We start from the raw sequence: 23,281 nt of genomic DNA on the forward strand, positions 1-23,281 counted from the left end.
AAAAACACTAGAATTATTCAACACGCCAAAGTGGCTGGTTTGAGTTACTGTGTTACCCACCACGAGCAAAATCCTCCCGCATTTGGCGGGTTGGCGGGTGTTAATGGCAAGCCCTGCATACAGCCCTATTGTGCATACATGATGCGTTGCAATTGAAATGAAAATATAAAATGTAAAAATTATTTAAATATTAATGTTGCTTTATTTTCATATACTCTTGGGGGGCCCCTGGGGGCCACGGGGGCCCTAAGCAGCTGAATAGTTCACTTATGCCTTATAGAAAGTTCAAAAGAACAGCATTTATTTGTAAACTTGTCTCTACTGTCACTTTTTGATCAATTTAATATTTCCTTGCTGAATAAAGGTTATTCTTTTTTTTCTCTCTCAAAAAAGGTTGTCATCTTTATTTCTAAAGAGTTTTATACAATACAGATTGTATGAAAGCAGCTTCACATAAACAGGAAAATCTTTTTTTTTTTTTTGACAGAATCAGTTATGAAAAGTCAACTATAGAGACAGTTTGTAAAATTTAAAACACGCAGTTAATACAGTTGATATTTAAGCCAAGTTATAAATTTTAATTCTAAAATGAATGTGATGTGGTGATATAAAAAAAATGATAATAATAATAAATACAAGTAAACCTCAAAATAATGCTAAAATTGCATTGTCTTCACTGGTTGGCTCAAGAGGATGACTTCTCTGAATGAACTCCTGAATCACTAAACTGTATAGTATCAGTTTTCAATACATTAGACATGTTAACATTCATTTTCATGACAGAATGTACGTAGACTCTAATTAAACATAAGAGTTTTTACATATTGTAAATGCCAGTGAAATCAAACACTACCCCTATTGCCATTTCCAGTATCGACATGAGACAATTAACCTCTGGGTGAACAATCTGGCTGGTTCAGGGACGCAAATGCCACAGAGCTTGTTTCCAGGGTAACCCTTACGGCCGTCCCTAGTACCACTTTCCGCTACCTACACCCGCCATACAATATTGATCAGCAGCTAGAAACGGTCTTAGTGATCTTGAACCTACAAAGTGTGATTTGATTTGTTTGCACCTCTGCAGCCACAATGTCTCCTCTCTCTCCTCCCCAATGGCTATTTCGCTACAAAAGTCCCCGACACTGTTAGTGGAAAACAGAGTTGTTCAATTTGATCAGTTGTGGCAAATGAAATGGAAGACATTAAATAAAGGCCACGGAATTGGAACACACGGAGAAGAATGCAATTAAATGGAACTCAACAAAACCCTATAGCTAAAAATAACACTTCACCGAGACATTTATATGCAATGGAAAAAAGTGAACAGGAGATTGGCTCTGTGGATCATGATGCAGTGTAGCAGCCATTGATGGAATTGTGATAATAATCTTCTTCTAAACAGCCATTAGACCTTAAAACTCCAACAGCAGTACTCCTAGAGTTTTTTTTTTTTTTTTTTATGAGAAACATTACAACACATAAATGTTATGTTACTGAACAGGGACAAGAGAAACAAAGCTAAGTGGCCCCAAGAAGCTGCTTATGCAACAAAAGGAGATGGTCATTTCTAGGAGGTGGTATAAGCGGCCTGTAATTAAAAAGCTCATTGCCTCACTTTGAGGATAGCAGGGAAATAGATTCTGGATAAGTAATGGCAGCCACACCACCGCCAATACCTCAGTAGTGTTCCTGCAGAGTGATATACGATACCGGAGGTAAGAGTGTATAACTCCTGTCTCATTAACTTCACCTCCTCTTATGTAAGAGCTGGATCTCACTCACTAATAGCTCAGAAAGATATGGGGAAAGAGAGAAAGACACGGAGAACAAGACAGCAAGTTTTAGAGAGTTAGAAGATGTGGGCATTTACCTAAACCCCATTCACAAGCATGAAGATGAAATAAGAAACAAAACATTCATGTATTCAATGAAAACAGAAAATTGAACCATTACATTTACATGACCTTAACAGATGGATCTATAAAGATAATATAATATTGAATTACTTTCACATATATGGCATAGACAGACAGACAGATAGATAGATAGACAGATAAAATAAGAATAAAGCTAAAATAAAAATATTTATTTAAAAATAAATAATATAGTATGCATGAATAAAATATACAAATAAAAGCAAATTAAACAAATATGAATTACATTTTCTTATGTTTTTATTAAGTGGAATAAAGCTAAAAAATATATAATTTTTAATAATAATTAACAAAAAAAACTTAACTTTTGCTATACGCGAAAAATAAATATTTCTTAAAAAATAATACAAATGGCAAAAGCACATAAAATAACAAACTTACATTGAAAAAAAAACAAAACAAAAAATGTAAAAATAAAAGCTAATTAGACTGATCCCAGTAGGATAACGCAATAGTATCTGTAACTGTCAATGCAAAATCTTAAAAGTATACTATCATCATCATCATCATCATCCAAATGATACCCTGCAGTCATTTTCATCACTACATCCATCACCACATGTGCCGTCAATGGGTCTGTTATGCGACTGTTCTTCTCGCTGCCAAACGCCCCCGTTCCCGCCTGCCTCTCTCTCCCTCTCTGTTCTGGAACACTGCAAATGTGGTGGCACAGATGGCAGCAGTTGGCCGAGCTGGTGCCGTCTGTGAACAGGGTTCAGCAACTTTACCCGGCAGCAATGAACATTAGGGACGCGAGGGGCATGGAATGGCCTGCCCCAGATATTAATAGAGGCATAAATACATTGTGGTTCAACCTGTTCCACCGGTTTCTCTGGGGCCTAGACTTTGCTCCTCTTTGCCTGAGTCAAAACACAGTGTGACATGTATATTGAATTATTTATGGACACAGTCAGTCACGACTCAAGACTAAAATGCTATTGTCTTGAGAAACTGATGCTGCGATCAGCAAAATTTCAGCTTGCATGCCAATTTAAAAATATAGTTTGGCTCATACTAATTGATCCCCCTGTGGGCAATGGCTCAGATATGCTATGATAACATTAATTTGTATAAAAACCAATGGCCGTTTATATAATAATACTTGTTCAAATTACTGGCTCAAATAAGCAGCACAACTGTTTTCATCAATGATAGTGATAAATGTTTTTTGATCACTAGAACAGCAAATTAGAATGATTTCTAAAGGATCATGTGACACTGAAGACTGGAGTAAAGGATGCAAAAAATGTTTTGCAATTCTTTTTTTGTATTTTTAAGCATATAAATGCAGCTCTAGTCAGAATAAGGGACTTGCCAATCCCAGACCCCAGACATGCTCACGCATACATTTTTTCTGTTTAAGCATCTTAAATCAGGCTTGGATTAGGCCGGCTTTCCTAACCAACAGAAGAGCACTTGTTATAGGATGTGCAAAAGCTTCAGCAAGAAAATCGATGACAAAAAGGGCTCAGTCTGAATGACCCACACTAATGAGAGATCGACCGATTGGCTCACACTCCTGAGTCAGGAAAACCTTTGTTCAAGATGGGCTGCGATGACAACAGGTTCATGGGGTGCAGTTAATGTGCTGAGAGGAGAAATGAAGGTAAAGAGGAGGGATGCCAGCGGTCAGCCAGATACACAACCTGCTATAATTCTACCCTTGGCAAGCTGGTGGGCCTGTCCCCATAGCAACATGCTGTGTATGTGAGGGGAATAAATGTGTGTGTGTGTGTGTGTGTGTGTGTGTGTGAGTGAGTGTAAACACAGGCTCATCTTAAAGAGATTTGTCTTTCAAAATGAATGTTTGACGTGATATGCTTTATGTGTTTCCTGGGTCTCAAACATGGACAGAGTAGCTAGTGAAGGGATTTTTTAAGTATTTGCTTATTTCTTCATTAACCAAAGGTTGTATTAATATAATACAGGGAAATTTCAGTTCAGGTGCAGTATTTTGCAAGATTTGGATGCTTCATGGTGAAACTGTTATTGTTTAACCAGGAAGAATGATAAAATCTCTGAAGGTCATTTGAAGGTCGAGTGAAGTGAGTTCTACTTTAGCGTTTGGTCTATATATGCTCATTTTTAGACCATCTATATGCTAATTTACTCCTTAAAAACCTTGAGCAGATTTATGCAATTTAAGCAGATTTATGCTCTTCTGGGAAAAAGGACCAAAAATGAAAATAATCCTGACTTCTGTTTCAAAAGGAAAAAAACGCATGAAGGAAAACTGCAGTTCATTGTCAGTTCATTTAACGGTTTCCTAAATATAGTAAAACCAATGAAAGTCTTAATAAGTTTGGGAATAATTTTGTGCTTAATTATGGTTTGTTAAATACATCAATATCTCCTGTAATCAAAAGTTCCTGTTTCAGTATTGTTTTCTTTCTCGTCAAATAGGAGTTGGAAAAAGTTCTTGTGGGCGAAAAAACTTTTCTTGCTGAAATGTCACCAAGTCTGAATTCTGACAATATGACAGACTATCCAACCGAAAGACCTCACTATCCAGCAGCTTCTTCTAAAGTAAAACCAGACATTCTTTCACCATTTTCCATCCATGAGTGTTCAGTTCCTCTAATAAATAACCTACGTAGCAAGTTTGTTTTCCCCTTTATAAAAGATCATGTTAATTAACGTGTCACATTAAACAGCCATTTACACAGGCCTTTTTGTGACTTCATCATGAAACTCTTTGGCAGGGGAGTAAATGAATTAAATCTTCTATAAATATTTTTATTAGACTTCATATTACACCTGCTCTTAATGTTGCAGGCATATTGAACTGTATGTAATCTGTTGAAAACTGTATTAAAAATGAGAATGTTACCTTAAAAGAATAGTTAATCCAAAAAGAAAAATTCTGTCATCATATAATTAACCTCATGTCATTTAACACTAGAACTACCAAGGCAGTCATTTTGACCGTTTTAAAGATTTGCAATGTAATAACTTTGTTGAAATAAACCCATATAACTACAGTTCCATGACTTTTCTTAAATTAATGTAAATTTTATTTTAACATTGTTATTTTATTAAAATTACAAAACACAAAAGAGTTCTGAGTATTTCTACCTTGAATGGCCATAGCGGTCAATTTGACCGCACATATTACAGGCGTTGTAATAAAACCAAACCTAATAAATTTTCACATTCATTTAAATTTCAATTTTGTGTTATGATGTTTATTATCTGTCCTAATATAACATAACTATTTATTCATTCTAGATTTCATTAGAGGCTGCATAAAATTGTTTCCGATTCGTGTGGTCCAAACATTTCCGATAATGCTAAAGCATTGTAAACTCCAAAAGTCAAAATGTATTGAATAAAGACAGATGTAATCATTTCCAAAATTCACAATATGTTTTTATCTAACGAAATATTCTGCTTCATTTTATATTTGTTGACATTTTGACTTTCAAAAACAACATTTTAACTGAGGTGAAAAACTTTGATCTCCAGCTTGCCGGATGCAAATTGCGGAAAGCAAACTGTGGCATGCACTTTTGTGGGAGGTCTAGTAGCTCTTACACAATAATATCACGAACATATTATATTATGTATGCTTAAATTACCCCACATTTTTCATAAAACATGACCATAGAAGCTTTGAAGTAAATATAACATGACAAAAATGACATTCACTGCTGTCTGGTATGAACAGTCAAAATGACCGCTATTGGCAGTTCTAGTAGTTACAGAATTCCGGTAGTGCTAGTGTTAAAAAAATATATACATATATTTTGAATAAAGTTTTTGTCCATATAATCAAACTCAGTAGGTTCTGGAACAAACTATGAACCTCACTGATTTTCCTCAAAGATTTCAACATAATCGTGAGTATATGATTAAAGATGTTAATATTTTTTTTGTGTGTAAAAATCTCTTTGACAACTTATTTCTAACTTCTGACCCTGACCCATTTATTCAAACTGATCATTAATAGTAAGCCTTTTTTATTACTTAAAGCCAGTGAATTTAGATATGTACAAACATAGAGTCCATGATTTATGCTTTTTTTTTTTTACTAAATCTTCAACCCTGGCACCCAAATTAATAATGATCCTAATAATGTGATTTAATCCAGCTGGCAACCGGAATAAACAGCAGTCACGAGCAAAAGCTTCTCATCAACAAAACATGCATCCAGCTGTGCTCAAACCGAATGTTTGATTTAGCCAGTGTTGTGGGAGACAGAAAAGAGGACAAAGCAAATCTGTTGCTATTGGTTCCTTTGCGTTTATTGTATTCCATGTGATGTAATGAACAGGAAACAACAAGGGCCATTTCATTTATTTTATCTGGCGATTTCTTTCTCCCTCTAGTCTTCAGTATCTGCGTTTCTCTCCTCATTTGTCTCACTTTCTGCACTCCCAGAGGAGCTGAATAATATTTAAGCTGAACGCTTAGGTTAAAATGAGCTGCATGACACAGCAGCCGCTGCTATCGATTGACTCTCAATTACATTCATTTGAAATTTAACAGGCCCGATAAATCATCCGGCTAAAAGCAGCCTCCCTTGCTAACACAGCGACACGCGCGCTCACACATCTCAAAATTAGTGTGTGTGTGTTTCAGCTGAACACCTGTAACTGCATACTGTTGTCGAAAAGTAAGTGAAGTACCTCATTTATCCTGTTGATCAACCTACACGCATACAGCATAATGAGACAAGTATGTACTGTGAATCTACAAACTGTAGCAGGATGACTGGCTTTTCAATGTGTGGTGCATCAAGCAATCAACCTCCTCCACTGTCATGATGACCTGTCCAACACCACACTGAGGGTCTATATTTATTTGTGTGTTTTGGACAGCCCTGGAAAGAACAGGCCAGGGTTTTTTTTTTTTTTTGTCTCAATAAAATCATTTAATTATTTTTTTATTTTTTTAAACAGCGATTTAATGAGCAACCTATTGCTCTGGCTTTAAATAGAAAAAAACTGTCAATACTGCTGCAACTAGCTGCAACACTCTTCATACTGTAGTTTATGAAACTGTTGTAAATGGGGAAAGACATTTTAAGTGCTTCCACTTTTGGATCCAAAATGTATATTTTTGTCAGAATTATTGCACTCCTGATCTATTGCGCTCCATCTACCAGAGCTCTGTCAGTAAAATTTCATAAATGAAGTTCATCTGAGATGTTAGGTGTAAGTAATATAGTTTCATGACCTTTAAGGGAAATTAAATGATCTCAATTCACCTGCCATTGCATGGGCTAAAAATGGGATTTTCAGTTGAGACTTGCATGGAGAATATGTATACAAATTATTTTCATTGGTACATTCAGGTTTATTAAGAAATATTAAACAAATACTTCATTCAGGTTAAAAATGAATAAACCCTAACCTGTTAACTGTCACCCCGTCCCGTATACGGGACACCTACGTTGAATATACTATATTACAATCAAATCTAATCTAATCTTGACAAACTATATATCTTTGGAAAGGTCTAAGACTCCCAAATATATATTTTACCAATATTTTTTGTTAAAAGATTATGTAGGAAAAGTAATAGATTAATTTATGACAACAGTGTACCCTCAGAAATCTACATTACAAAAGGAGTTTTGACCTTTGTTTAAAAAAAAGACTTCCTCGTTGCCTTTTTCTCTATCACATTTTAGAAATCATCAGAAGTTATATATCACTTGAAAACATAAAATCTCAAAATTCATCCTTTAAAACCCATTTTAAAATCAGACATTGCATTACCATGTAAATGGTACATCAAAATCATGTTACAAAATGTTTTCACTCATGAATTATACAAATTTTGGTTTGTATCATGCACATTCAAGTCTATCTTCAAAAATGTGAGTGACAGTAAACTGGCTAAACAAAAGGCATTCGTTTTACATTTACATTGGACAACACTAATGCTATGTCACACAACTCAATGTTGCACCAGACACACTGAGACATAACATTTAATCCTATATCAACATATAATATAGTTCAAATAACCATACTATTATCTCTCTCTCACTGTGGAGCAAATCTTAAAGTAGAGCTGTAATAAATGTGTATCAGAGAGAGAATGAGAGAGTTTCACGCTGCTCTTGTTCTCACATTAACCTCTTTGAGGGATTCTCATATACGCTCATTAAATCCAATGCTCTACACAGCCAATCAGCTGCTTGAGGAAGCATGTAAACACATTCCTGAAATGTGCTTCTCTTTCTCAACTCTATGACTCATACTCTAAAATATGTGTTTGTTTATTCTGATTCATGGCATATATTCAACATGAAAAGTCCACTGTGTAATCTAATTAGAGATTCAAATAGAAATGTTATTTTAAATTGTAATAATCTAACATTAATAATAAAATAGTAAGTAATAAGTACTGTAATAGAATAAAAAATGATGGTAACATGTTACAGTAAGGTTCCATTTGTTAACTTTATTTAATACATTAACAAAGAGCAATGTATTTTTTACAGTATTTATTATTCTTTGTTAACATTAGTTAATAAAAATACAACTGTTAAGTCCACGTTAGCTCAGGTCCATTAAAATTGATAGATACAATTTTATTTAAATAATGTATTTATAAATGTTTAAATCAGCTTTAACTAAGATTAATAAATGCTTAAGAAACATTTTTCATGGTTAGTTACATATATGTATATTACAATTATTATATTATTGTTGCTTTTGTTAAAATAATCAAAAGATGGTCAAAAGATAAATATTCAGATTGTTTTCCCCAGTAGTGAACATTTTAACATTTAGATACAGAAGAACTTTGTCTGTTGAATATTAAAAACAAACGAACAAACAAAAAATCTGGATCTCCTTGTCTGTCATGCAAATCAACTGTTCCTGCTCATCTCCAGACTGGATCTCTTCTCTCCACTTTCCCTAATTGCAGATTCAATTATTAGATCTGTCAGCATTAATATTTTTATACTTACATTTTTTGAGGGGGATCGAACTCTAACATTGTGTGTCCCAATCAGACGTGACGCGGTGTGATAAAAAGTATCTTTTCCATGTAGTCTTTGTCCTAAGTCCTGACCACCCCGCAGTGACACGTGACAATAAACAACACGGTTGTTCCTGCCACGATGTTGCAGAAAATAAAAACCATTTCTAAAATAGAATACATACAAATGACAGTGATAATCTCAGGTAATGATTATATGCTTTATTCAATGTTAAACATGTTTAATGTGAGTTTGAATATTATTTGCATGATCTTTATAGACATAGTGAAAACAACAATATATATTTTACCTCAGATCTTGAAAATAAATTAGGCTAAAGCAAACTTACGTTAAAACTGTGAACTCACTGCGAACCAGCATTCATAATAAAGATGGTATCACTCAATCTCTCAAAACTGTTCAGTCCAAATGCAGAGCACCAATTCCGAGTATGGGCTACCATACTTGACAAATGTCACGACTTTAACTTTTCCATGTTTTTGCTGTCACATTGTATCTACACTGGACACGACAAAGCATTGCAAATCATTTGAACTTTATGTCAGGACGTCATAAATAGAACGAGTTTTCTGTTGGGGATTTGTTGCGCCATATCCAGTGTAGACAGCATCACTGATTATAATAAGTTCTATTGTATTTTGTTGCATTGCGCCGCGCCGCTCGCATCTGGTGTAGACACAATGTAAGTTACCACCTACTGAGGAACCCTGGATTATGTTAATTAATGATAACGAATGCAACCTTATTGTAAAGTGTTGCCAAAATAAAACTGAGCATACTTAAGTTATAAATATGTAACAACAACAAAAACAAAAATAGTAATTTCTACTAATATTTACAATAATACATTTGAATCATTTATTGTAATTTCCCATTAAATAAATACTGATTACTAAATCTTGAGCGTAAAAAATACTTCTTCTTTAGCTGCCTTTACTTTTTTATGTTAAGGTGTCTGCTGAATGTCATGAGTGTCACAAAGCATTTCAAGTATTTAAAAAAAAAAAATACTCATTTGCTCTTTTGCAAGGACTTGCATGTCCAATTAAAGAATTCAAATCGCATTCTACTTAATATTTGGAAAATACCATTACCCAAACTTGCATTGTACACTGAAAACCTTTATTACTGCATTCCATCAGAGAAATGTGAAATGATGACCTTCAAATGAGTGTTGCCAGACAGGAAAAGGTTGCTAACACTATACACTGTGCATTCCAATGCTTCAGCAACTGAATGTGGGACTTACATTGATTTCTTCTCAGTTCCTATAGGAATTAGGTCTTATATACCATGAAGAAACAATCCATCCGCATGACAAGCAAAGGTTTTGAGACATAAATACACATGAAAAACTCAAGGACAAAGGTTGGAGAGCAATAAATAGATTTTGCAGAGTGGAGTAGACTAACACATACACATGGAAGACACACACAAACATGCAGGCTCAGAAAGAGCAATGTGCCACCTTCCTTGTCCTTATTAGTGTGGAACGAGATTACCAATGGAGAAAAAAAAAAAAAAGACTTGCAAATTCACTAAGCAGTGCTCCGTATTTCAGCACCAGTTTAAACTTCTTTCTACTCCAGTCTAGCTCTACGACATGCATGAGTCATCTTTACAGAGCAAATCTCTTCTTCTTTCTATGTAAATTAGGCTTATTATTGTGCCATATTCAGGAAAGACATTATATTGAAAAAACACACCAATTCAAGCCTCTATACCTGAAATGCACATTCAAATTCAATGAAAAGACCATGGCTGTGGGATTTTTCAAGATAAAAAACTTGAAGAAAAAGTGTAAAAGTGTAAAACATTTATTCCTTCCTATGCAAATTAGGATTATCTGATGCATGATCACCAGCAGATTATCAATTGATATTCAATCATACCGTTAATAAGTCAAGTAATCATCTCAAAGCACTTTCACCATAGTGCATTGTTTCAAGAATATTACATGATTTCTGAAGAATCATGTGACACTTAAGACTTGAGTGATGACTGCTAAATTCAGCTATCAGCCATCACAGAAATAAATGACATTTTTAAATATATTCAAATAATTGTCATTTTAAATTGTAATAATACTGTAATTACCATATTTCTGATGCAGCCATGGTGAACACAGAAGACGATACAACCTTGGTAGTGTAGAACAAAACAACCTTTTCAAGGTCACAGGCATGACTGGGCTGTTCATCATATGTGATTGTAAATCATTTAAATCATATTTTCCAAAAGTACTATTCATTTGTTTTGTGCACCATTATTAAGTGACTACAGTGGCACACATTCATACACGAATGTCACAGACAGCTCAGTGTCTACGCTGTGGTGGGCACGGGCTATGAAAGCAAGTTAAAAAAACAAAACCAAATTCAGCTCCCTGCTCTAATTATAGTTGAAGTGTAGGAGAGTGGTCACCTGTGGTGTGTGTGTTCAGTAGGTACTTCATAATGAACAGGCTGTTAATGAGACCTAAAAGAATCTTAAGGGAGTGGGTGGACTTTCCTAAGAAGCAAAATTGTATCTTGCAGGCTCTAATGAGGCACTGCAAAACTGCACCAGGCCATGTACCATCAGTCTGTAGTGATTAAAAGAGAACATATATTCAATAAAAGGATACACACTCATATTTAGAGACAGCTTTTGAATTAGAGACCAGATAAAGCCCCTAATAAATCTCTTGGCATTCACATTGGCAATCTGGAGAGCATGACAAACTGATCTGGTGTTACAGCTGACATCCAATGACTCAAAGTCCACCTGCCATTCTGGAAATGCAAGGACACATAAAATGCAACATACAGTCTCTTTATGAATCCTATTTTGATGAGAAAACCAAGTATGTAAGTGTATGACAAACTACCGTTTAGAAGTTAATGTGAGATATGTTGTTTTTAGAGAAGTCTATGCTCACCAAGGCTGTATTCATTGGATAAAAAAATATAGCAATATTGAGAAATATTAAAATAACTGTTTTCTATTTGACTATATTTTAAAGTATAATTTATTTTTGTGATGCAAAGATGAATTTTGCAGCATCATTTCTCCAGTCTTTACTGTCACATGATCCTTCAGAAATCATTGTAATATTTTGATTTATTATCAGTGCTGGAAACTGTTGTGCTGCTGAATATTTTTATGGAACCTGTGATACTTTTTTTAGGATTCTTTTATGAATAAAAAGTTAAAAAGAACAGCATTTATTTAAAATAGGAATGTTTTTCTAACACTGGCGTTCAAAAGTTTTGGGTTAGTACATTTTTATTTAATTATTATTAAAATTTTATTAATTCTTTTTTTTTTTCGAAAGAAATGAAAACTTTTATTCAGCAAGGATGTGTTAAATTGTTAAGAGGTCATAGCAAAGTTTTATTGTTAGAAAATATTTATATTTTGAATAAATGCCTTTTAACTTTTTATTCATATTCTTGTTATTAATATGAACTTCTCTTCTCATTCTTCATATTCATTTTATTCTTTTTATTTATATTATATATATATATATATATATATATATATATATATATATATATATATATATATATATATATATATATATATAGTCTTGCATATTCTTTTTTTTTTTTACTTTTTTTGAATATATATATATATATATATATATATTCAAGATTACTGTTTTTTTTTCTGTATTTTTGATCAAATTAATGTAGACTTGATGAGCAGAAGAAACTTCTTTAAAAAACATTACAAGTCTTACTGTGACCAAACTTTTGAACGGCAGTGTGTGTGTGTGTGTGTGTGTGTGTGTGTGTGTGTGTGTGTGTGTATATATATATATATATATATATATATATATATATATATATATATATATATACTGATCCTAAATATTTGAACAGTAGTGTACCTGAAGAAAGCTAGGCATTCCTATTTATATTAATGGATGATTTTTTTTTCCTGCACACTGTTCCACATAGAGATGCTAAAAATACAAGTGTGTAAAATGTTCACTAACGATAAATATCCTACATTTCTGGCTAGCTTGGGAGATCTTGATGGAGGGAGACACAGAAAAACTGAGAAGTGTTTGCTTGAAGTTCAAACCAGAAACAGTATACAGTGCCGTGATGTCTCAAGTATGCTTTACATTAGAGCAGACCATTAGTAGTTAATGTGTCCCGCTAGTACACAAACACACACGTCCGTTAAAGCTTTTTCGACTGAAATCCCTCTCAAACAAACGGAGAACACTAAGAGCAGAGAGTGCATTTGGCTTTTGGTTTATTCATGACAAAACCACTGCAATGGAAGATGCTGCAATGGTCCCACAATACAGTGCGAGGGCAACTCTCAACGGGATTGCTGTCATGATAAAGGATGTCAGGTGAGTCAGTAACACAGCTACTGTACATTCAGACCACAGACTAGTCTTGAGTTCAGTCTTTCTTGCATATGCTTACCACGTTTAACAACAAAATTATTAATCAACTAAAATACAACAAATATAGGTATCACTGTAGTATAGGGACCAATTCTCCCTATTAAATAGTTTCTTATTAGCATGCCTATTTTATTGGTTGTTTATTAGAATTTATAAAGCATATATTGTGCATGAGCATATTCTACATCTTGCTAAATACCTAAAACTACTTTACTAACTATTAGCAAGCAGCAAATTTGTAGTTTATTGAGGCAAATGTCATAGTTAATGATTTGTTAATAGCAAGAATTGGACCTTAAAATAAAGTGTGTTATAAATACATATGTTTGTAACATAATGCATATCATATAAACTCAAATATGCTCTAATCTCACAAAATCCATGTGGGCATTAAAAGATGATCTTTCCAGGGCATGCGTGACATCCGCATCATTAACGTCAGCATTGAAATGAGCTCTTCCTGTGCAGTTCTTTATTTCACTGCCTCGTCTTGTCCAGCTCGCTGAGCCCACTTTGATATCCTAATCATGGCTTTGGGACAAAAAACTAATGTTACAAGTGTTTACTTTCTGTCTGAGACACTGATTGATTAAAGATCTAGCAGACAGCAAAATAAATGGGTGGCGGGATGGAAACAGTAATCACTCATCTGAGGAGATCATTTGAGCAGATAATGCGAACAGTCTTATAATCATGAATTTTTTATGCAGTTTTAAAGCCTGTATGCTTTGGGAACAGTATGGCATAACTGTACAGAAACTTTTTCAGTTTTACATTTAGTAAAAAAATGTCTTTTATAAAATAGACCCAACTGTGTCTATTACTGTCATAAAGACAGAAGCGAGAAATAATGTTTTTTTGCCGGTCAATTCACTTTATATATATATATATATATATAGAGAGAGAGAGAGAGAGAGAGAGAGAAAGTGAGAGAGAGAGTGATGTTGCTTGTTTGGTGACATCACTTGTGAAACTTAGCTTCTCTAACCCTAAACTACAACTGTTGTCCCATTTTTTTTTTTTTTTTTTTTTTTATGTATGTGGGCCTTAACCGGCGGTCTTGTGAAAGATAGCGTAATAATTATGGAGTAGATGAGACTGCAGCCATAAATCCAGCTGAGAGAGTCTGCTTCCAGGAGACCCGCTGTGTTCCAGATACTTCAGCCCTGGAGACTGATTAACTCGCTGGCAAAAAGTGAGTCCACCAGCCTGAAAATGTCTGAGAGCCAGGGAATGAGGTGCATTAACAACAACCGGCAAGTGAAAAGGTCACCTAGCTATTCTTACAATGTTGGCACAACATTTTCTTCTCCACAGTTGGGTTCAAAAGTCGTAATTATATGGTAAAAAAAATAATAAGCTAAAACAAGTGATAATATCGATACATAATAATGAAAATTAAGGTAAAATATAATCATTTTCACTAGAGGTACAGTATAAACTTTTTTTACCCCACTTATATAAAATGGCTTGACTGGTTGTTACAGTTCTGTCAATAAATGAAAAATTATGTAAAATGTATCTTTATCTTGTTTCAATGAGTCATGACACTGATGTGAACACAGCAAACATAAAGTATAATACACACACATGCACTTTTTCCACATCTTTAATTAAATGTACTGACAGCCTAACAAAGGAACTGTGAGTGTGTGTTTGCATTAGTATTACTGCTGACACGCATTATTGAGTGTGAGGTCAGAAATCACTAGTTCAATCTAAAGTGTGTGCAACACCATATCTGTTATGTGATAAAGCTGTTGGTAAACTTGTTTATCAAATGATCTTTTTAGCTCTTCACCTAAAACTTGCAACGTCAATCGGATGAGAGGAAGAGATGCTGAAACCATATCACTTGCGCTCTTGTACTTCACCCCGCTTAGGTTCAAAAAGCAATTGACCGTGTGTGTGTCTAATGAGAGTGTGCCCGTGTTAGTTCTGTTTATCCTGTTACTCAGCACTTTGTTTAAAGACCACACCACTCTCCTACCTTTCGTACTAAAAGCAAGTCATTAATATAGGTATTGACCATGCAGCTTTCCTAATTGCTGTTTCTCTATACGATCATGTGCCCATCATATGTTGTAAAAAGTGCTGTAGTAAACTCACAATTTTTAAAGATGTAATCATATTAGATAGTATTTCTTAATCAAATCTTAATTTTAAAAACACTACAATATAAAAAGATATACTGTCACACTCTAGACCTTATTTTTTAATAAATAAATCGTAAAAGACAAGTGGTAAATTCATGATAAATGTGATTTGAATGCAATCTAGACTGGCTCTGGTTGGATTTTTGTAAATTTCCCTTAACTAACAAATACTAGTGGTTTAATGACATCTCTTCCAGGAAGTGACATCATTGGTGGAAAATCAACAGCAGAGCTATCAAGTAGTATTAGTAAGGGATTCAAGTTATGTTTTGTGGTATTAATTGGTTCTTCTCGGTCTAAAATGTCAATACATCATTATCAAATATTTAAAGATTTTAATTTTAATTTAAACGTATTTATTTATTTGTTGGTTTGTATGTACTTGCATATAAACATCTGAGTACAACAAAAGCACATTAATTTTATACAATACAAAAACATAAAGTGTACATGCCCCACTAAAAAGAAGAAAAAAATCTGAATATTTCGCACATTGTGCTTGGCTTAACACTAAATATAATTTCACACTAAAAGGCTCCGATTCTTGATACGTGCCAGGGGCTGAGATGTGACCCCATGGCATCGGATTCAGGCCTGTCATATTAGAGAAAGCAAATATGTATGAGTATGTGTGTGCGTGCACTTTTGTGCATGCACAGATCTCTCTTCTTCACCGACTGTTCTGAATATCAACCATTCCAGTTCAGTGGCCTGATGAATCCAGCAGGCAAAGGAGCATAAACATAGACCTGCTGCACAACACAGAGTAAACAAGCACTTTCAGACAGACTAGGGGACAGGAAGGCTAGTTTACAACCCAAAATACAAAACACGCCAACATAATTAGCAACCCTGGGCCATTTAAGTCACTGGTGTGTCCAAATAAAGTATCTTACTGTACAAGCGTGAAGCTAGGTTTAAAATTAAGCAAACACTGAGCCAAGTTTAAAGAGATGCAGAGACATCTGTGAAAAAAAAACCCTTTCATTCTTGGTTTTGCACCAAAGCCACAGTAACGGAACTGAGTAACGGAAAGGAGTCGTTAGCTTAACTTTTAATAGAGTGTACCAAACTTTTGGGGGGAATGCTTTAGATGTTTATGTATGCTAATGTAGTATACAGTAATATTTCCCACAGAGAGAGGGAACAGATCCAAATATTAGGCCCTAGGGAGGCAGAAAGAAAGAATATCTCATTAGATAAAGAAGAAAGCAGATTAGTATGAAAAAAAGGGAGGATACAGATTTTTTCTTGTTTTAGATTCAGCTGAGGGGATGTTAGCATTATATATTTAGAAATATCTGTCTTCCATTTTGAAATATGCATTTGATAACCTTCAGATTTAATTTCAACACATGAAGAAAACGGTCTAATCATCTCTAAATGTAAAATGTTTTTTACTGTGTCAAGAACAAGCAACAAGTAATTTGTCTGTTCACACTGATAGTGTGAATCAAGTGATACAATCAGCAGAGCTGAATGAAAGAATTGGCTCCCTTTAAATTCATGAGTTGGAATTTTAATTATATTGGCCATGTGCCACAAGACACAGAACTGGAATTAAAAGGAGTAAAAGTGGAATTTGCAGTGAGTTACATTTTGAAGAAATGACTTTAAGGCATTCTGTGAATTTGCATTTTCATCCACACTGGTCTTTCCGTAACATCTGTAAATTTTTAACATTTTTTAGTTTTTCTTTTTCTTTTAACTTTAAAGCCATTTAGCAGATCAAGAATGAAAAGGAATCAACAAAATGTATGTCACTTGTCACAGCTTATTAGGACAGAAATGCAGGTTAGCATGGAAAAACCTGTGTTCATTGCCTAATTAGGATATGTTATTATAATTACTTGTAACAAGCAAAAATATATATATATTTTAAATAATAATAATAAAAAATTTGATTTCAATAAAAAAAAAAAACATAAGAGAAATGTGTGAGACATGGCACAGCAATTTTAGCACATTCCCACTGTGAGTGTTGCTCATGTGAAAACTGCAGGTTTGAGTCTGACCTGCAACATGTCTCGACCCCATTGCCTCTCTCTCCCCCCAAAATTTCCTGCCACTCTCAAATAAATATATATTTAATATGAACAAAACATAATTTAAACTCACACTAAGGTTAATCGGAAATTGTCCTTTCATTTTCTCCTTGAGCGTCATTTACGAAGGCATGAGATTCTATACAGCAATGTTTTCCACACCACTGCACTTGTCTTTTCTCCACCTCAATGTTCATGCACCACCTCACTCCCTCAAGACAACCCTGCCCCCCCATCCATTCCCAATGTGTGTTACCTAATACAGCAAGGACCAAACCACGAACAGAACTATGACACAAGCCTCCACTCACAATAATTCAGATGCTCTGTTGCACAAAATGTAAAACCACCGGCTACACAATGCGCATCTGCGAAAAGATGTTCGATGAGTTGCAAAAGTTCCATCCGAACATCGGAGGACATTCAGGTTGCATTTAGACGTAGCATCTAGGTCCAGAAAACCATTAGTTATACACTGGTTTGAATCTGTCAGATTAAGACAGGTTGAAAAAGATGACATCCAGAACTCAAGCCTACAGTATTCCTTTAGAGACCGGCTATGACATTTCAAATCACTCTGATTCCATTTGTGGTTCAATTTATGAATCGTTGAGATTGAAAGCGTGCACTTCCATTGACATTGTGAGCAGCAGATTGGTGCTAAACGTCTCAGCCACTATAATCATACAAATCACAGCAGTTATTGCAGTCTGCACCATTATACTTCCTCTATTAAAAGCTCTTCTGTCTGTGTCTAATGGTTGTCTGAGTGAGTAATGCATAGATGCTGGTGGCTGTGCATGTTTCACGGTGTAATCCAGTCACAGTGTGTATTGTACTTGACACATTAAACCTTAAACATACTCTGCCTAGCTAACTAAGCAGATGAAGGTACACCTTTTAGACACAGAATGGATTTGAAACAGTTCTCCCATAGAGGTACATGTGTGAGGAACATCCAAGGCTCAATTCCAAGAATAACACATCTTAATGGTTTAAATTCCAGGGGCTAAAACAAGTACAAAGCCTGGTCCAGTTCAAATACATCATGACTTGCGAACAAAACCGTGCATTCTAGAAGATAAATCTCAAGTACTCTTGCACATGGTCACAATTTTTTCATCGGATCCAATAGGATCTCTCCTAAAAAGCGGCTTGGTGTTCCATTGTTGTAAAAACATTACCGTAGCAAGAGTCTAGACAGGATGACAAATGTTCTATTTACTAAGGGATAAAAACCTTCCGTGTCACATCATATCCTGCCCACATCCTCCTAGCCGTGATCCAATCTCTCCAATAGACAGGAAGCATCTCACGACACAAAGCTTTCAAATTGCTAGAGTAAGCGATAAGAGTGGATATGACTTTTGCTATGTTATTATTTTGAGTGATGCAAAACCTTCTTTTAAAGCTGGCGCTTTGAACGGTCACACTTTTACGAGAAATTACAAGAATAGCATCTCATTTTGTAAATGAATGTTTCAGATAATTAATATGGAGGAGAGTTTATTTGGCATTAACATCAATTGACTAACATGCACTGAAGTTCATTGCCAAAATACATTACAATTATGAATTTTTGTTTTATATAAATATAATATTTTGTTTTTAACTGTATGTTAAGATATTGATAAACAAATATAGATGCACAGTTTCACAAAATTACATTACACATAAAATATATACTCATGTATTCACATTTATACACTATAAATATTTCTTTATTAATTTGAATAGATATTATAAGAAATCAATGCAAAATTATTTTAAATATATAACAAACATTATGTATATACACGTTTTTATTATTAATATTACTGTGGGTTTGACTAGGCTATGTTTAATCTATTGACATTGCTAAAAACCTATAAAATTCATATCTACCATTTAAGCAAACAATGCCTCTAAAATCAGAGAAACGGTTAATAGTCTTTACTTGTTCCTGAAAGGAGACTGAGATGGTTCCACTTAGAGAGAGCAAAGAGAGCATCGCACTGACATGCCACATCACATTGACAGAATTGCCCTGTTGTTTTAGCTTCTCTGGCAGTCGACACATCACGCATTATTCACTAGTTTCTTTTTTCATTAAGATCTAATGTTGGTCATAGCACTTCGATAATCACGCCTGCAGTGACAGCACACCTCACTGAACCATAATAACATTTATCCAAACTAATTCAGTGTCATTCATAAAAAATAAAAATAAAAAACTCAAACAATGTAGTAAAACCCTCCCCATCTAAAATTCCTCTTGCGATCCTCCACTCTTTACCCTTCATACCCCAGACAGGCTTACCAGGTGTGTGCGACGGTGAATCGGCGCCTGTGGCGGACGCCCTTGTTAACCATGAGCTTGCGGAAGAGGCGCGGGGAGCTGCGGGGTGATATTTTGGGGGAGGTGATGCGCTTGTTGCCGGCACCCAGTCTCGGAGGCTCCAGCTCCAAATGCATGTGCTCCTTAAAGGTACGAATGCAGGGGTCCAATTCCGGAGCACTCAGCTCATTGGATGACATGGTGATGCTGCGGGTTGAAACAGCCCTATTTCGCCCTTTTCTGAGTCACACTACCAACAATTCCCTCCGTTTCTCTCAGTTAACTAGAGGTTATGACATGCAGGCTGATGTTTTGTGTGTCAGACAGGAATAAATGTGTGCGCTTGAGCTGCTCTATTCTCTCGCTTCCTCTGTCAGCTTAGGCTTTCGGCAATGCAGTAGAATAATCCTCTCTCATTCACTTCCACTGACACACTGAGAGCCGTCCCCGTCAGTGCAGTCACACCTCCTTCCTGGCGAGAACAAGAAAAAAAGAAAGAGCACACTCTCTCTCTCTGTATCTATAACCACACCTCTCTCTGTCTTTCTGTTTTTAGGCAAAACGAGAGATGAAAGACTGTCTGTCTCTCCTATACAGACATAACTGACTTCAAAGGAACTTGGATGTCCAGTGTTTTTTCTTTTATTTAGATGTCTGTCTCCCACTCATACCTCCTGCTCCATTCTCGCAGCTCCTTAGACTCGCACTTACTTCACTCAGCTCCAGGAAACTCCATCTTAAATTATTCAACAATGGGCAAGAACAGGTCTTCTCTCCCATCAGTGGCTCCTCTCTTCAGGAACTACCAGGTAGAGCTTTTTGTGATGCAGAGAGAAAATCTGGAGGAAGGAATCAACTGAGTGCATCCAATTCTGCTACCCCAGGTGCTGTCTGCTTTGAAAATAAATGGAATAGCTTTGAGATCCTTGGATTTATAAAAAGCCCTGAGAAAATGTGCATAGTGACGGTAAAAGCTCCACCCCTCCCTGCAACTGATTGGCTGAGCTGTGGTTAGTTTGATGGGTGTCTCTGGCTGAATTCTGATGAGGGCTTCTGCCCTTTCACAGCTCAGTGGCGTTCAAGACACAGATAAAAGAAAAAATCCAAAAGGCAATTTAAGCCCAGGATTAACAGTGTCTGGGGAAATAAATATTGCTCTGAGGTAAATAAAGGTTTAGATACTGAAGTGGCTGGTTTTGAAGAGAAAATAATAGGAGTGAATTGGAAAGAGAAAATGATTTAAATGGAACATTCAGATGGACAGAAAACAAAATAAATGTATAAAAGAGAAAAGGAGAGCGTGTGAATTCCTTCACTATATATTTAATTGAACATGCTTAACTTTATCAACTACCCAGGAAAAACAACACACAAGATCCTTTGAGTAACATTTCATGTAACGTGTTCAGATGTTCAGTCAGATGGCACCTAGACACCTATACAACAATAAATACCTAATGAAACAAATAGCAAAACCGTGATGTGATTTCTGGAGGTGCATTTCTGAATGCACTTCAAAGCACGTTTGAACGTGAAACAGCAAATCGCTCGCCCTGTGTGACAGCAACACAGCAAGATTATCTCTGGCTCTCACAGAGACATGCTGAAGAATGGAAGTACAGTCAACACCCTCCGGCAGCCAGGACTTCACCATGGAGACGAAGGAGAAGAGGAAGTAAGGAGAACAGGAAAAAAATTATGAATGAGAGGATAAACAAAAAAGTTGGAACAGATGGTAAAATCTTATATTTTACCAGCTGTTTTGACAGATCTTTCAACACAGAAGACCTATGATATATAACTGAAATTCCCTTATTTTGGCAAGCAAAGATCAGGGTTTAAACTTGGTTGAGATTCTGAGATTGAGAGAGGAGAGAGACAGATACTAGAAAGCCACTAAGATCAGTTTAATTATAAATATCAGTATGGATGGAATGAGTATCAAGTTGTTTACTGAACCTTTAGTTGGTCTACTTCGTTCACCTTAACAGGGTCTACTGATTTCTGCTGCATTCACTTTAAACAAGGTCATCCTAAAAATTACAATGATTTAGGATATATATATCGAAAAGTTTAAAGGGACCAAGAACTGAACCTTGAGGCACCTCGGTGACTAGCTGATTAGTCTTAAACATCCTCCTCTCAAGAAAACCTTAAGGCCTGGATACACTTTATCTTCTGCATTCTACTCCATCTAGTGCACAGTTCAGTATTTAAGCCATAATATACTATATGGACAATGAGTGCTCATGGACGTGTTTGGCACTCATGAACTACCCAGTGGACCTTAGTTTTTTGGAGCACTCATATCACTTACACATTTGCTGTTGTATGTGCACAAGTAGATGTAAAGTGTGTGCAGACATCAACGCACTGTAACAAAAATTGTAATGCGAACATAGCATGAACAAAGGAAGAATGCTTTTAGCAGGATATGTCTGATTCCGTAAACACGGTTTCAATGCAGATTTTGCAATGTAGAGACTGTCCATGTATAATCTGCTTTGTATACCCCTAAAGATCTTGCTCATTGTGGTAAACTGGCTCCTACCGTGGGGAAATTGGGGCTTTTATTCTATTTATTGACATATCAGCTACCCTGTAGGTAGATAACACCATAGTGAAAAACTGCAGTGCAAATCTGTAAACACCATTTTGATGACCCTGTTGGTTGTATGACTTCCATTAGCAGACACTTCCTTAACCAACAGACAGTCCTCTGGGATCAAACTTCAATAATGTGGCTTACTAAATGTTAACAGTTCATGAGTCACTGCTGCTAGGATTTGAACCTATAAACTTTGAGTTGCCATTTCACATTTACTTCTAATCTTCTACTACTACTGTCCTTAGTAGGGGTTTGCATTATTGTGAAATCCAAGCCTTGTGTAGTAATGTGACTCTAGCACGAGTTCAATGACGAGGAATGTGATCAAGTCACTCTGACGGACCTTTCTGAGTCGTGAGCCTATTCACTGATGGAGTCTAAGTGGAGAGGTCTTACATAACTGAAAGTCTTACATAAAGACATTTCCTTACTGCTGACTGTTGCTATGAGGGAAGTCATATGGCTCCCAATGCTAGTTCATATTGTAAAAAGGATGAGAGATGCTGGGCACCAACAGGGACATAACGAGGCAAAATAGAAAGCTTAGACAAGAGGAATGAGAATGAGGGCAAACACAACCCCTGCAGAGTGAAATTTAAAATCTTTTCACATGATTAGAATTTGTTAGAAGCTGTCTCCTAAACGCTTACCAACATCTCCCAGCTATTTCTCACCCTTCACAGTGTTGGGTATTAAGTATTTTGTGAACCTGTAAGATCAAGAAGATTCCCTCTACCCTAAACGTTTAATGTATCAGTTGTGGTTTCTGCCTAAAATATTAAATAACATACAAGGTACAAGTTTGAGTTTAAATGTATCTATTTTTATTGCCACCAAAAAAAACTTTTTTAG

General features: G+C 35.4%; 1 protein-coding gene across 2 annotated transcripts in view; it reads right to left on the reverse strand.

The window, feature by feature from the left end:
• Positions 1-23,281, reverse strand: part of pde4ba (phosphodiesterase 4B, cAMP-specific a) — a 142,705-nt gene that overhangs the window by 77,073 nt on the left and 42,351 nt on the right. Inside the window, exon 1 of one of the 2 annotated variants that reach the window (XM_026264856.1) lies at positions 19,804-20,072. The exons of the other annotated variant lie outside the window; for it this stretch is intronic. Within the exon in view, the coding sequence (XP_026120641.1) occupies positions 19,804-20,021 (218 nt within the window). The 5' untranslated portion in view covers positions 20,022-20,072. Of the gene's footprint in view, positions 1-19,803; positions 20,073-23,281 lie in introns of those variants that run through there. 2 annotated transcript variants of the gene reach the window in all.

This window comes from Carassius auratus, chromosome 6 (genome assembly GCF_003368295.1).
Source record: "Carassius auratus strain Wakin chromosome 6, ASM336829v1, whole genome shotgun sequence".
Taxonomy (NCBI): Eukaryota; Metazoa; Chordata; class Actinopteri; order Cypriniformes; family Cyprinidae; genus Carassius; species Carassius auratus.